Below are 16,254 nucleotides of genomic sequence, written 5' to 3'. Positions count from 1 at the left end.
CTTTTCCCTTTCTTCTCCCCGCCCCCCCAGTCTGAAGAAGGGTTTTGGCCCGAAACGTTGCCTTTTTCCTTCGCTCCATAGATGCTGCTGCACCCTCTGAGTTTCTCCAGCTTTTTTCTGTACCAAGGAATAAACAAACTGCTGGAGGAATTTGTGTGTGTAGGAACGAACAGCAGATGCTGGTTTTTGAGGTGCAGATTGGGTGACACAGTGGCGCAGCGGTAGAGTTGCTGCCTAAGCCCTGTCCCACTTAGGAAACCTGAATGGAAACCTCTGGAGACTTTGCGCCCCACCCAAGGTTTCCGTGCGGTTCCCGGAGGTTGCAGGTGGTTGCCGGAGGTTGCAGGTAGGGAAGCAGGTAGGGAGACTGACAAAAACCTCCGGGAACCGCACGGAAACCTTAGGTGGGGCGCAAAGTCTCGAAGAGGTTTCCGTTCAGGTTTCCTAAGTGGGACAGGGGCATTACAGCACTTTCAGTCTTTCCTGTCTTTGTTTCTGAATAACAGCCTCTGCGGTGATTTTCAATATATTTCGGACATTAGCAAGACACAGGTTTGCAGATTGATGTGTGTTGGTATACGGGGTGATTGTTGGTCGGCGCAGCCTTAGTGGGCAGGAAGGGCTTGTTTCCCTGCTGTATCTCTAAAGTAACCCTGAAGTCTGAAACTGATGGCCAAGGCCCATGCAATTGGTCAACACTAGATGTATCACAACCTCTCCTCCTCCAGGCTGACCGCAGTGGTGTGGTCCAAGTTGGAGCCTGATATCCACTTCCAGGCACCAAGAACAATGCACCTTGCGCAGAGCGTGCAGAGTTGTGGACACTTTTGTAGAGTGCAGAGTGGATTTACTGGACTGGTTCCAGGAGTCAGGTCATGCTTGTTAGTGTTACTAAGGTTGTGTCGGTCTAATCCACTGACTCACTCCCACCTGTGTTCCAGGCACGGCCTCTAACCAGGTATCTACCCATCAGGAAGGAAGACTTTGACCTGAGGTCACATATCGAGTCATCAGGGCACAACCTGGAGATCTGTTACCAGGTCACCATGACCGAGAAGATGTGTAAAGGTTACCTGACCAAAATGGGCGGGAAGATTAAATCCTGGAGAAAGCGCTGGTTTGTGTTTGATCGCATGAAGCGGACACTGTCGTATTACGTGGGTACGTAGATGGCTCCACCCTGACTCACAGCATGAATAATTAATGCAGATGTGTTCTCATTGAAGATCAAACCCTGGGCATTTCCATAAGTTCATGGGTTCTAGGAGCAGAATTAGGCCATTCGGCCCATCAAGTCTACTCCGCCATTCAATCATGGCTGATCTATCTCCCCCTCTTAACCCCATTCTCCTGCCTTCTCCCCATAACCCCTGACACCCGTACAAATCAAGAATTTATCAATCTCTAGCCTTAAAAATATCCATTGACTTGGCCTCCAGTGATCTGTGGCAGAGAATTCCACAGATTCACCTCCCTCTGACTGAAGAAATTCCGACTCATCTCCTTCCTAAAAGACCGTCCTATTATTTTGAGGCTGTGACCTCTGGTCCTAGACTTTACCACTAGTGGAAACATCTTCTCCACATCCACTCTATCCAGGCCTTTCACTATCCGGTAAGTTTCAATGAGGTTCCCATTCATACCTCTAAACTCCAGCGAGTACAGGCCCAGTGCTGTCAAACACTTATTATATGTTAACCCACTCATTCCTGGGATCATTCTCGTAAATCTCCTCGTGACTCTCTCCAGAGCCAGCACATCCTTCCTTAGATCTGGTGCCCAGGAGAAGAAACACTCCTTTCAGAAGTGTGGCCCGTGTCAATGCTATGTCATGGACAAAGGAAAAGACAAGTGGTAAAGTTGTACTTTAAGAACTTCTGATCTGGCCATTTTTAATTAAAAATGATTTAATTCTTTGACAGATAAACACGAAAGTAAACTAAAGGGTGTCATTTATTTCCAAGCCATCGAAGAGGTTTACTATGACCACCTCAGAAGTGCCTCAAAGGTAAGGACTGTTTAGACATTGTGTGTAGTTGGTGACATGGAGCTGGTGTTGTGGAAGCACCCAAGGCCTCAACCTCTCTCCTGCATGTGTGGGTAACAACCTCTGTCTGACACGGAACACTAGGGGATTCATGTCCCATGCTAGGACTTTTAGTTTAGAGATACAGTAAGGAAACAGGCCCTTCGGCCCACCGAGTCCGTGCCGACCAGCGATCCCCACACACTTACACTATCCTACACACGCTATTATTTACAATATACTATCAAGCCAATTGACCTACAAACCTGTACATCTTTGTAGTGTGGGAGGAAACCGGAGAGCCCAGAGAAAACCGTGATAGAATCCAGGGGCAATGTACAAACACAAACGTATGGACAGCACCTGGAGTCAGGATTGAACCTGGGTCTCTGACCCTGTGGGGCAACATCTGTACTTGGTCATCTCCAGCTGTGGGGTCCTTGTATGGGGGGTGCTGCATGGTCAGGCTAAATGAACATGGAGAGGGGAGCTGTGATCTGATGGGGATCATTGCAATGGGATGTGGGATGAGGTGAAAGTTCTTCTCTATGTTGGGCGTGCCAGTGGAGCAGCTGCCACAGAGCACACGATTCCAGGTTCAACCCTCAGCTCGGGGAAGGTCTCTGCACAGTTTTCCACATTTTCCCGTATCCGTGTGGGTTTTCTCCAACTGCTCCAGTTTCCACCCACATAGAAAAATTGGTGCAGGAGTAGGCCATTCGGCCCTTCGAGCCAGCACTGCCATCCAATATGATCATGGCTGATCATCTAAACTCAGTACCCCGTTCCTGCTTATTCCCCATATCCCTTGAATCCTTCAACCCTAAGATACTTTCAAGTGCAGGTAGATGGGATTTTTTTTTTTTTTTGGCATCATGTTTGGGTCGGACATTATGGCTTAAAATGCCTGTAAAATTCCTGCAAAGATGAGTGGGTCAGTAGGTTCGTTGTCCCCTGTGTGTGAGTGTGTGGGTGAATCTGGGAAGGGTTAGCACAATGAAAGGAGAATGGGATTTGTGTAGCTGGAGTAACTCAGTGGGACAGGCAGCATCTCTGGAGAGAAGGAATGGGTGACGATTTGGGTCGAGACCCTTCTTCAGACTCATGAAGGATCAGCGCAGAGATGATGGTCGGTGTGGAGTTGGTGCCTCTGACCATGTTGTGTCTCTCTTGGACTCTGTGAACTATTATTAAATCATCAAGTCCTTGAAACTTCTCAATGCTGGAGAAACTCAGCGGGTGCTGCAGCATCTATGGAGCAAAGGAAATAGGCAACGTTTCGGGCCGAAACCCAGAAGGGTTTCGGCCCGAAACGTTGCCTATTTCCTTCAGGGTTTCGGCCCGAAACGTTGCCTATTTCCTTCAGGGTTTCGGCCCGAAACGTTGCCTATTTCCTTCAGGGTTTCGGCTTGAAACGTTGCCTATTTCCTTCAGGGTTTCGGCCCGAAACGTTGCCTATTTCCTTCAGGGTTTCGGCCCGAAACGTTGCCTATTTCCTTCCGGGTTTCAGCCCGAAACGTTGCCTATTTCCTTCAGGGTTTCGGCCCGAAACGTTGCCTATTTCCTTCGCTCCATAGATGATGTTGCACCCTCTGAGTTTCTCCAGCATTTTTGTCTACCTTTGATTTTCCAGCACCTGCAGTTCCTTCTTAAACAACTTCTCAAGGTTGTCCCTTTGGTACGTTTTGTCCCTGTGGTACGGTGCCACCCACGAAAGCATGGCTTGGGCCCAATTTAATAACACGACTAATACTCCTGCAGCACGATAAATATGAGTTTCCTTTTTGCCAGCAGCAATGTTCATAATGACCTGGGCAGGGAAGGAAATGAACGCTCAGTACAATCCCCGCGTCTAGTTCTGGCACTGAATGAATGTCTCATTGTTTGCTGGGTCATTTTAATCTAGCCCAGGGAACCTTTGGAGATGAGGCCTCTTCAGGTTAAAACTAAGTGTAGTATAAATGAGGCAGGTACATCCCCTGACACCTACCTCACATCTACAGTTTCACGCATGTATTGTTACTGCTGCCATGCTCTGTTGTCTGTTACAGGTTTGAGTTCCACTAATAATAAACTTACTTAGAGCAGTAATCAAACTCTGTAGATCCTGTTTACTTCTCTGCTTTTCTTTCTCTTCTCGCTATTTGCTGGCTATTCCGTTCCTTGCTCCACGAAGGGGTATTTGAGCCTGCACACAATAAATGTACGTATGTATGACTGGCAGCTTTGGTGTTGTGTGTCAACCTTACACCGCACTGTTCCCGGGCCTCGTCTCTGTTCCACGCCGAAACAACTGCAGCACACAGTTGCTGGCTGCATGATAAGGGGCCCTTGGCTGATGCTTCCAGCTTTCTGAAGTTCATATGTGATCAGGGCAGAATTAGGCCATTCAGCCCATCAGGTCTACTCCATCATTCAATCATCTCTCCTTCCTAACCCCATTCTCCTGCCTTCTCCCCATAACCCCTGATACACATACTAATCAAGAATCTATGAATCTCTGCCTTAAAAATATCCACTGACTTGGCCTCCACAGCCATCTGTGGCAATACATTTTCTCAGATTCACCACCCTGTGACTAAAGAAATTCCTCCTCATCTTCTTCCTAAAGGAACATCTTTTAATTCTGAGGCTGTGACCTCTGGTCTTAGACTCTCCCACTAGTGGAAACATCCTCTCCACATCCACTCTATCCAAGGCTTTCACTGTTTGGTATGTTTCAATGAGGTGTCCCCTCATCCTTCTAAACTCCAGCGAGTACAGGCCCAGTGCCGTCAAACGCTCATCATATGTTAACCCACTCATTCCTGGGATCATTCTGGTAAATGTCCTCTCCAGAGCCTGCACACCCTTCATCAGATATGGTGCCCAAAACTGCTCACAAAACTCCAAATGCAGCCTGACCAGTGTCTTACAAAGCCTCCGCATTCCATGCCTGGTGAGGAGCAGGTTTTAGTTGGGTTGCCGGGGGCATGGGCAGCTTGGGTGTCGGGTGATCAACCATTTGCTGGGTGGCTGGAACTCTTCAAACTGACCCGGGGCGCTGTCAGTCTAACTCTGCCACTCTCTGACCTGTCGACATGTTCACACTCTTGTCACGGGCATTGTGTCACAGGCAGAGAAATCTACCTCAACCCATGGTAACCCCTTGAAGAAAGCCTGGACATGTCACCCACCAACTTCATTGCCACAGAAGGCTGTGGAGGCCAAGTCAGTGGATATTTTTAAGGCAGAGATAGATAGATTCTTGATCAGTATGTGAAATAGAAATAAGTGGCACCATGCAGTTACAGGACAAATACTTCTGATCCCACTGCCACAAGCGTGGCACTGCCTGACACTGATCCTAGCAACCTACAGGTGTATACCCTTGTCCCAACTGCATTTTTATTAGTCTGGTTTATTATTGTCAAGTGTGCCAATATAGTCAAACACGTTCTTGTTGCTTGCTGTCCAGTCAGCAAATAGACCATATATGATTACAATCAAGACAGATACAGGATACAGGGAATAACAAGGTCAAGTGGTCCAATTAATGACCATTCAAGGGTCACCAGGAAAGTAGATGGGAGGTCAGGACCACTCTCTAGCTGGTGAGAGGACGGTTCAGTTGCCTGATAAAAGCTGGGAAGAAACTGCCCCTGAATCTGGAGGTGTGCGTTTTCACATTTCTCTACCTCTTGCCTGATGGGAGAGGGGAGAAGAGGGAGTGACCGGGGTGAGACTGGTCCTTGATGATGCTGCTGGCCTTGCCGAGGCAGCGTGAGGTGTAGATGGAGCCGGTGAAAGGGAGGTTGGTTTGTGTGATGGTCTGGGCTCTTGTTTACAGAATACTATGTTGACATATTTTATTGTGCTGATGCAAGCAAGAATTTCACTGTTGTGCTTGCGACGAATGACAATGGAACATTCTTGACTCTATAATTGTCCTTGAGGGGTTGAATAGTATTTTTCATTTCCTGTGTCTTCTTGTCCTGGCAGAGCCCCAACCCCAGCCTGACGTTCTGTGTGAAGACCCATGATCGCCTGTACTTCATGGTGGCTCCGACTCCAGAGGCCATGCGGATCTGGATGGACGTGATAGTGACTGGGGCCGAGGGCTACACGCAGTTCATGAGCTGAGGACCAGGGAAGCCCCTTCTCCTTGGGGTGGAGTGAGTTGGCCATGTGTGGAGGAGCCTCACACACACTAGACCTGCTCAGCCCAGCGTCTGTATTGACTGACTGACTCTCCCTCTCCCTGTCTCCCTGTCTCCCCCTCCCACACAATTACTCCTGGCCTCTGCTGACCGCGGGCAATCGGTAAACCAGTCCCCTCACCGTGCGGTGCGCAGGCGGGCAGCGTGGCCTTCTCTAACGCTTTTGCCAGAAGTTGGCGTCAGACAAACGATAAGGAGAAACTTCTTCACCCTCAAGCAAAACAAGAGGCTGCAGATGCTGCCGCCCAGCCTCGCAGAATGGACACGGTCTCTCCAAGCAGATGGACAAACGGAGACTACAGTGAAGATGAAAGATACAAGGAGATGAATAATTGGCCCGGAACATCAGGCTGGCTTCACCAATGCTCTACGATGCAGTCACCATGGGGACGGGTGGTTGGACGGGGTAAGCCCTGCCGCCTCTGGTCAACACAAACGCTCGGTCTTCAGTGACGGCCAAACACGCACTGGCAGACCAAAGGAACGTGACGGTTTCTCCATGAGCGCACGCGTGTGTGGACTGACTGCGGAGATACTGGCAGCACACGCGTGTGTGGACTGACTGCGGAGATACTGGCAGCACATGCGTGTGTGGACCGACTGCGGCGTTATCGGCAGCGAGAGCGACGGGGTGAACTCAGAGTTGCCCGCGGACATGGTGGAGACTATGTGCCTTTAACCCTCTGGCCCGGGGAATCCAAGTGCTCAGTCTAAGGACATCTTTTGGTATAAGAACGTTTCTCTTGAACTGAATCAGGGATTGAAATATGTTTTATTTTATTAACTTTTGGTCTTGTTGTTGAACATCTCTGTTAAAAGATGACTTCAGCTGAGGTAGCCGCGCGGCAGAACTTACCTCAACAATACGCGTGATTTTTACCGTTTTTATAAATACTAGAAGCCCAGTATTGCTTCTGACTCCCACATGCCCCGTGCCATAGTCTGCTTCATACATCAGTAACCATTCCCCATTTGTGCTTTCCTGCACCCTGCCTTTAAGCCAGTTTCATACCACGGACAAGAAGAAAGGGGAATTCCATCTCGAGAATCGAGTTGTGTTTCTCGAGGACAATGTGTGTTAAAGGATTGACAGATCAAGTGGTTTCTAGGATTTGTTGATCGAAAGCTCAGCCACGTTACATGAGCTTCATCCCAGCCTTGGCTACAGGACATTGTGATGGCTTAAGTTGTATCACATCTCGTTGGTCATTAGAGATGTGGACTTGCCCGTTGCAGAGGATTAAGGACCTGTCCCACTTGTGGCCACTGGCTGGCCTCATATCAGTGTCGCCAAAAGATTTTGAACATCTCAAAATCCAGTGGCGACAAAATAAATGTTGCGACACTTGAAAAAACTGCGCGGCGTGCGTCATCGCGGCACGTATTTTTCGGCGACCCTGATACGTCAGTCAATGATGCCGGCAGTCGCCGAGAAAATCGCCAAGTAGAACAGGCCCTTTAGTAGCCTATCCTAGCCCTCCTTGCCGCCTCTGTTACGTGGTGCCTCCCTGCCCCGCACCAGGGACAACACGCTAGTACTAAAGCCGTCTGCCTCAGTTGAGCGCCGTCCTAATCCTCTTGGCCATCTGCTAGTGGCAGGATTTGGATAGAGGTCAAGAAACCCTGGCAGGATTTGGATAGTGGTCAAGTGAGGTGCAAGACATGTCTCTGTGCTTGAATAGTCAATAGTCCTCTGCCATTTGGTGAGCAGCGGTTTAACCACAGGCTGGAAAACCCCAGCATTCATTTTCCAGAGCCAAGGCTGTCCATCAGACCAGTTGTTTAAGAAGGAACTGCAGATGCTGGAAAATCGAAGGTAGACAAAAGTGCTGGAGAAACTCAGCGGGTGCAGCAGCATCTATGGAGCGAAGGAAATGGGTAACGTTTCGAGCCGAAACCCCTTGTAGAAGGGTCTCGACTTGAAATGTCACCCATTCCTTCTCTCCAGAGATGCTGCCTGTCCTGCTGAGTTACTACAGCACATTGTGTCTAATCAAAAATCTGTTAGTCTCCACCTTAAAAAATATCCATTGACTTGGCCCCCCCACAACCATCTGAATTGTGAATGAATTCCACAGATTCACCACCCGCTGACTAAAGAACTCTGGTGACAGACCAACATCCACCAGGAGTGTACCTTGACCTTGTCTGATAACAGACCATTAATGAAGTGTACTGCTACATGGTGGCAGGTCCGGTCCCACCTCTACCATGGCCCAGTGTTAAACAGTGACGAAGACTGGAGCTGACACTGTAAATAAGGAATGTTCAACGTTACCAGGTGACACGGGGAACTACAGATGCTCGAATCTTGAGCAAACCACAAACTGCTGGAGTAACTCAGCAGGTCAGGCAGCGTCTGTGGAGGAAATGGATGAAGTCTGATGGAGACCTGAAAGGTCATCGATCACTTTCCTCCACAGATGCTGCCTGACACACTGAGGTACTCCAGCGCTTTGTGGTTTGGTCGGTAAATGTAACCCCTCTCTTGACCATGTTTTCGGTTTTGAATTGAAAGGAACAGTTTTAAAAGATGACACATCTTTCAAACCTTCTTCTCAGCAGAATTTATTTTTTTAATTACAAGACAGAGTTACCCAAAGGACTGTGTCCGCTTTCTTCAGGCTGATGTCTGGTCCTAACTCTGACTAGTCAGTAAGAGTGAATGCTGAGAATCAGGTTAAAAACACATTTACATGGATCCCTTTATATATCATCTTGTTGTATGATTACAAACTGTTACTGTCGGGTTAAATAATGATCCTAGTGAGACTCGATGACAAAAATGTCATATTTTTATATATATATGTGAATTATGCAAAGCAAATAGTGAATATTCATTGCCATTCATTCATGTGACATACTGTATATTTACATCATAAAATCAAATCCAATAACTTTCTTTCATCAAAGCTGTTAGTGGTTACTGTAAAATCGGATTTTGATGCACCTTGAATTTTCTGTCAATTTCTCGATTTGATCCACACACTAAACTAGTCCAGGTTTAGATTTATTGCCAGTGAACTGAGGTACAGTGAATAATTTTGTTTTGAATGCTATCCAATCTAATTCAATAATGTTATACAGAAGTACAGTCAGATCAAACTCAAGTATGATAAGTAGAGAAAAAAAGTTTTAAAAGAGTAGAGTAATTGTATCAGATCATTTAGTGTAGACACAGCAGGGAAACAGGCCCTTTGGCCTAGCGAGTCCACAGCTGACCTTCAATCACCCATCGCCACTAGTTCCATGTTACCCCACGCCTACACACTAGGGGAATTTTACAGAGGCCAATTAACCTGCAAGCCTGTGGCAGGAAGCCGGAGCACCCAGAGGAAACCCACATGGTCTCAGGGAGAGCATGCAAACTCCACACTGACAGCACTACAGGTCAGGATGGAGGCCGGGTCTCTGGCGCTGAGAGGCAGCAGCTCTACCTGCTGCACTACTGTGCCGTCCATAGTGGATACTCCGCTGGGATCAGCACACACAGAGTCGCCAGGTTCCTGCACCATCTGAACGATGGGGCCAGTGTAAATACCAACAAGACCACCCACAAGATCCCTTGCAATACCTCGACCAAGCGTCTTTCCATGACGCACCTCATCCGCAGAGAGGGCCAGTGGCAATGCCATGGGATGCAGTTTCCTCTCCAAGTTGCACATCGCCCAGGATGGAGGTCCCTTCATGGTTGGGTCAGTGGGAGCACCATGCACAGGAACTACATCCACCGTCTCTTCAAGGACAGTTAATGATGGACATGGCCATTTGGGCAGCACAGTAGCGCAGCAGTAGAGTTGTTGCCTTGCTGCGCCAGAGACCCAGGTTCGATCCAGACTACGAGTGCTATGGGTATCTGTTGGCTGTTGAAACTGGAAAAAAAAGGGGGGGCCATGCACGGTATACGGACAATATTATTTCCCACATCCCTGTCCTCTACAGCCCACGAGAGAAAAATATTTGTTGAGCAGCATTTGATGGAGCCCATATTCGCGAGGATATTAATCGCTAACTACACCCTGCATTTGCCAGTTTCCAACCCGTATAAATGTCACACTGAACCTCAAATGGTATTTTGACTTTTTCCCTGTTAAACACATTTCACATCTTCACAGCATTATTAACATCATAAATGACCCAGCAATCTTCTCTTGAGAAACTTTCTAAGATTCAAGGTTTTCCAAAAGACTTTGATCCAGCAGGTGGAGCTACTGAGACAAGAATTTGTAGAGCAGGGGGTTCTGTGGGTAGAAGCGAGTTCGGTATTCCAACTGCGCATGCCAAGGTCATAGTTCACTCGCAATAAACATTCTCGGCAACTGTGCTGCTGCATGTATACAGACCTGCGTGTCATCCGTAGTCAGGATCGAACACGGGTCTCCGACGCTGCAAGAAGCTGTTGAATTGCTACTGGACCGTCCCGAGTATCCCATCTCCGTCCGGATGTGGCCGGAGATGTCCAGGGTGACCCTGGACTGACGGGACACCGGCCCGGAGCAGTGGAGTTAACGCTTCTTCTACGCACTGGCTGTAAGCCTTGGGCCACCACTACAACGGGCCGGTGTCATCAAATCCTGCTGACTCTGCCACAATGGAATGGAAAGTTTTATTTGGTTTCTATCAATTAAAAACTTGTCTGCATCATGAGATTGAGAAAGCCGTGAGCTAGATAGGGCTCTTAAAGATAGTGGAATCAGGGGATATGGGGAGAAGGCAGGAACGGGGTACTGATTGTGGATGATCACAATGAATGGCGGTGCTAGCTCGAAGGGCTGAATGGCCTCCTCCTGCACCTATTGTCTATTGTTCAAGAAGGAAATGCAGATGCTGGTTTAAACCAAAGATAGACACAACATGCTGGAGTAACTCAGTGGGACAGGCAGCATCCCTGGAGAGAAGGAATGGGTGATGTTTTGGGACGAGACCCTTCTTCAGACTGAGTCAGGGGAGAAGGAGATACAGAGAAGGAAGTGTAAGGTGTGAAAACGAGACAAAGGGGATGAAGATCAAGGAACATGTAGAATAGATCATAGTTAGCTTGAAGGTAACAACAAAGGTCCTCTCCTGCACCAAGCCTGGTTATGAAGAGGGAGTAGAGGAGGGGGGGAGAGAGAATGTACCCTCACTTGGGGAAAGACTAGAGATCATCCATTGCCAAAAGGTGGGCACCTTTGGCACGGTTCTCAAACGTTAAGATGTGGCCCTTGGGCTAAAATCAAATTAGAAGGCAGGTGGGATACTGGAGATGATCAGCTGATCATATTGATGGCGGTGCAGGCTCGAAGGGGAATGGCCTCCTAAACACGAATTTCTATGTTTCTATAGAAACAAACCCAAATTAAACTGCTGGAGTAACTGCAGATGCTGGTTTAAACGAAGATAGACACAAAATGCTGGAGTAACTCAGTGGGACACGGATCATCTCTGGAGAGAAGGAATGGGTGAAGTTTCGGGTCGAGACCCTTCAGATCTTTCTGCAGTTGCTTCTGACACACGATGACTTTCAGAGTGAGTGGAGCAAGTTAATTATGGCCAATGATGCGACATCACCGTGACCAGCCGCTGCTGGGGGAACGAGACTGGGGAGCGGGGCCGGCTCTACAGCGGGCGGGTGGACCTTCACCGCCAGCCCGGCCAGCGGAGTGGACCAGACGGCGGCGGCCGGTAACTCGCCCCGCCCCCATGACAATGAACCCCCTTGCTGACCGTCCCACAGTGGCACAGACACACAGTGGAGCGGGGCCTGACATCACCGCCAGCCCGGAATGGCCGCGGGTACTTGCGAGCGCGGGGGCTCTAACACCAAGACCCGTGGCGACCTCGCACCACCCGGCGTGGCTTCAATGGCCGCGGGACAATCGCCATCGCCAGCCGGGGGCTTTGACTTTGACTCTGACATCGGGGGGGGGAGAGTGCAGTGGAGAGATAAGTTTTTTTTTGGGCCTTCCATCACAGCTTGTGATGGATGTTTATGGCCCACAGTGGCACATTTGACACACAGAAACGGCATTTCGTTTGGACCTCAGGGGTCCAAATGCAATTAAATTGACGACTCTTGACACACAGCAAGCGCCCAGTGATCTGCTGGTGAGAGTAACTAACTCTTCACTCCGTCAACTTTTGGACGTTGGAGCTTATTCGGGACGTTGCAAATGTGAGACTCGCCCCATCACGGGATCCGTTTCCTAGCCAAGTTGTGACTGGGAAGTGAGCTTTATGTTCATATTCCCCACCACCCCACCCCACCCCACTAGTGCGAGAGTCTAGGACCAGAGGGCACAGCCTCAGAATTAAAGGGCGTTATTTTAGCAAGGAGATGAGGAGAAATGTCTTTAGTCAGAGGGTGGTGAATCTGTGGAATTCTTTGCCATAGACGGCTGTGGAGGCCACAAGTCAATGGATATTTTAAAGGCAGAGATAGATAGATTATTGATTAGTACAGGTGTCAGGGGTTGTGGGGAGATGGCAGGAGAATGGGGTTAGGAGGGAGAGATAGAATGGTGGACTTTTAAAAAAAAAAATTTTATTGATTAGAAGTGAGTACAATGCATTGGTACAAAAACGATGTCAACATATTACATTCTCTGTACAACTTCCCTTTTTTTTAAAGAGAGAAGTGAGAAAGGAGAGGAGAAAAATAGGTTGTGAAAAGTGAAGAATAGATTAGTGAGCGTGGGTGAAAAACCAATAAAGAAAAAGTGAAAGAGAAGGAATAAGTGAAGAAGGAGAGCAGGAGGGAGATAATTCCATCGCCACAGTGAGATGATTTTTTTTAATATTCTAAATCACCTTTCACCCATACCTGAAACTGTTGGTGTTCATGATATTATGTCACCACATGAATCCAAGAAATCAATAAATGGGGACCAACTCCTTAAGAATAGGTCTTGTTTGTCTATTAGACGAATGGTGGACTTGATGGGCCGAATGGCCTAATTCTACTCCTATCACTTATGACCTTATGAAACAGCGATTTACATGCGACAACTTGTGGAAATGATGGGATTAATATTGCCGTATACCTCGAGATTGGTTGCTTTTGCTTCATAGAAACATAGAAACTAGGTGCAGGAGTAGGCCATTCGGCCCTTCAAGCCTGCACTGCCATTCAATATGATCACGGCTGATCATCCAACTCAGCATCCTGTACCTGCCTTCTCTCCATACCCCCTGATCCCTTTAGCCACAAGGGCCACATCTAACTCCCTCTTAAATGTAGCCAATGAACTGGCCTCAACTACCTTCTGTGGCAGAGAGTTCCAGAGATTCACCACTCTCTGTGTGAAAAATGTTTTTCTTATCTCGGTCCTAAAAGATTTCCCCCTTAACCTTAAACTGTGACCCCTTGTTCTGGACTTCCCCAACATCGGGAACAATCTTCCTGCATCTAGCCTGTCCAATCCCTTAAGAATTTTGTAAGTTTCTTTTAGAACCCCCCCTCAGTCTTCTAAATTCTAGCGAGTACAAGCCGCGTCTATCCAGTCTTTCTTCATATGAAGGTCCTGACATCCCAGGAATCTGTCTGTTGAACCTTCTCTGTACTCCCTCTATGGCCTATTAACAAAGCATGTGCACTGTTGCAGTGTCCATGGATGGGTCTCGACCCAAAACGTCACCAATCCATTCTCTCCAGAGATGCAAGCTGATCCGCTGATTTACTCCAGCATTTTGTGTCTATCTTTGGCATAAAATAGCATATGCAATTCATTTTTATTACTAGGTAATTTTGTTTTTGAGATGGCAGGTGGAGGGTTAAACTTCGAGAAGTGAAATGTAATTGTTCCTTGTGGGGACATATGATAATAATAAAGCACTCTTGTCTCTCTCTCAACTCTAGAGCCACAGCACGCCATCTTATAGTCATAGAGTGATACAGTTTGGAAAGAGCCCTTCAGCCCAACTTGCCCACACCGACCAACATGTCCCAGCTACACTAGTTACACAAAAAAGCTGCCTCAGCGGGTTGCAGCCCATCTATCCCCCAAGGACCTAGGCAACGTATCGGGCCGAAACCTGTCTTCAGACTGATCGGGGGCGGGGGTGTTGGGGATAAGTCCCAGCCTCAAGTACCAGAAGGCCTGGGGGATGGGAGGAGACAGCAGGGGGGCTGAGGAAGGGGACCACCCAAGGTTTAACAAAAAGTTAGTCCTCAGATGTGGTCGTACAGTTGGAAGGAGGGATTTTGGGGGACACCTTGAGAGGATGTCCTCTGTCTTCGGAGATTCACCTACTCTGGGTAAGAGACTCTGTGCATCTACCCGATCTATTCCTCTCATGATTTTATACACCTCTATAAGATCACCCCTCCTGCGCTTGGCCCATCCCCACCCGTGCACTCCAGGGGATAGTCCCACCCAGCCTTCTCAACCTCTCCCTCTTGTTCTATGCACCCACCACCCTTTGTTGGCAAAAGTTGCCCCTCATAAATCTTCTCTGTAAATATTTCCAGCTTGACCTTGAACCTATTTCCTACTGCTTCTTGATTCCCAGAACTGAACACGATACTGGGTATACTCTCTGTGTAACTGCCGATCTAGTCTCATGTTTTATACACCTCTATGAATCACCCCTCTCTCTGACCTGGTCAGAGACTTCCTTGTCAACCTCTAGAACAGCTCACATTTCTAGTCCTGCCACATCTTGTAACAGGCAGACCATTTCCAGCTTGCACGACATACCCCCATCCATATGGTGCGGGACTGAGGTGGAGCGCGATCTCTTCCCTGCTATAAAGTCTCGTGGAGCACATATCTCGGACCTGGATTTGTCCTGGTCCCTCAACACCTCCAAGCTGATCAAAAAGGCACAGCAGCGCCTTTACTTCCTGAGGAGGCTCAAGAAAGCTCACCTGTCCCCCCGGATCCTGACCAACTTTTACCGCTGTACCATAGAGAGTATCCTGACCACCTGCTTCACGGTATGGTACAGCAGCTGCACTGCTGCGGACAGGAAGGCACTACAACGGGTGGTGAAAACCACTCAGCACATCATCGGTGCCCCGCTCCCTGCCATGGATGCCCTCCACTGAAAACGGTGTCTGAGACGGGCCGGGAAGATCATCAAAGACCCCTCCCACCCCAACCATGGACTGTTTGCCCTCCTCCCATCAGGGAGGCGGTACAGGAGCCTCAGGTCACGTACCAGTAGGATGAGGAAAAGCTTCTACAACAACACAATCACATTGCTGAACTCGGAGTCCCGACGATAGATTTCTCTGGTCCCTCCGTCCCCATTGTTTAATTATTCTGTATTTCTTGATTATTCTGTATCTTCCCTCTTTCTATTTTTTTTTTTTTTTTTTTCCTTATGTACAACTACTACGGACTGACGCAAAACTGCATTTCGTTGTACTGATACTTGTATTTGTGCGATGACATTAAAGTTGAATTGAATTGAAGTAGATATAGCAGAGACAAGAACATCGCTGGACATCTTTGTGTTGCCGTTGGATCGTGTACAGATGTGACCAGTGTTTCTGCTGTCTTTCTGTACGTATGCCTGCATGTCCTTCATTGTCGGACACCCCTCAGCACGAGACGGGAGTGTCAGCCAGGAAACTCCTCATGTTTCTGACCTCAAATCCTCATACATCTGACCCAGGGTTGTCAACTTCACTGCTACAAATACACCGCTAACCCTTACATAGCAAGATCCCACAAACAACAAGTAAATGAGGAATTACCAAGACACGAAGGTTGAACATGACATTAAGAAAACTCCCCTGGTTTTTGAAGACAATTAACTTCCATCTAAATTGTTGGAAGGGGCAAGTTGCCATTCATAAGTTCTAGGAGCAGAATAAGGCCATTCGGCCCATCAAGTCTACTCCCATCACTGATCTATCTTTCCTTCTCAACCCCATTCTCCTGCCTTTGCCCCATAACCCCTGACACCCGTCCTACAGTAGACTGGAGCTGACATCTCCAATAATTTGTTCAAGAAGGAACTGCAGATGCTGGAAAATCGAAGGTACACAAAATTGCTGGAAAAACTCAGCGGGTGCAGCAGCATCTATGGAGCGAAGGAAAT

At 48.1% G+C, this 16,254-nt stretch overlaps 1 protein-coding gene across 9 annotated transcripts in view; it reads left to right on the top strand.

Annotated features, from left to right (window-relative positions):
- The window catches only part of phldb1b (pleckstrin homology-like domain, family B, member 1b), a 238,366-nt gene extending 230,859 nt beyond the window's left edge, over positions 1–7,507 (top strand). For 5 of the 9 annotated variants that reach the window (XM_055660545.1, XM_055660550.1, XM_055660548.1 and 2 more), the window contains 4 exons: positions 942–1,161; positions 1,923–2,008; positions 4,203–4,229; positions 6,008–7,507. In XM_055660545.1, the coding sequence (XP_055516520.1) occupies positions 942–1,161; positions 1,923–2,008; positions 4,203–4,229; positions 6,008–6,148 (474 nt within the window). In that variant the 3' untranslated portion in view covers positions 6,149–7,507. The remainder of the gene's footprint in view (positions 1–941; positions 1,162–1,922; positions 2,009–4,202; positions 4,230–6,007) is intronic. The other 4 variants (XM_055660546.1, XM_055660552.1, XM_055660553.1 and 1 more) reach the window with 1 other exon arrangement.
- The last annotated feature ends 8,747 nt before the right edge of the window (positions 7,508–16,254 follow it).

The sequence above is a fragment of the Leucoraja erinacea genome, chromosome 32 (assembly GCF_028641065.1).
Source record: "Leucoraja erinacea ecotype New England chromosome 32, Leri_hhj_1, whole genome shotgun sequence".
Lineage (NCBI taxonomy): Eukaryota > Metazoa > Chordata > Chondrichthyes > Rajiformes > Rajidae > Leucoraja > Leucoraja erinaceus.
This window is presented reverse-complemented; position numbering and strand designations above follow the sequence as displayed.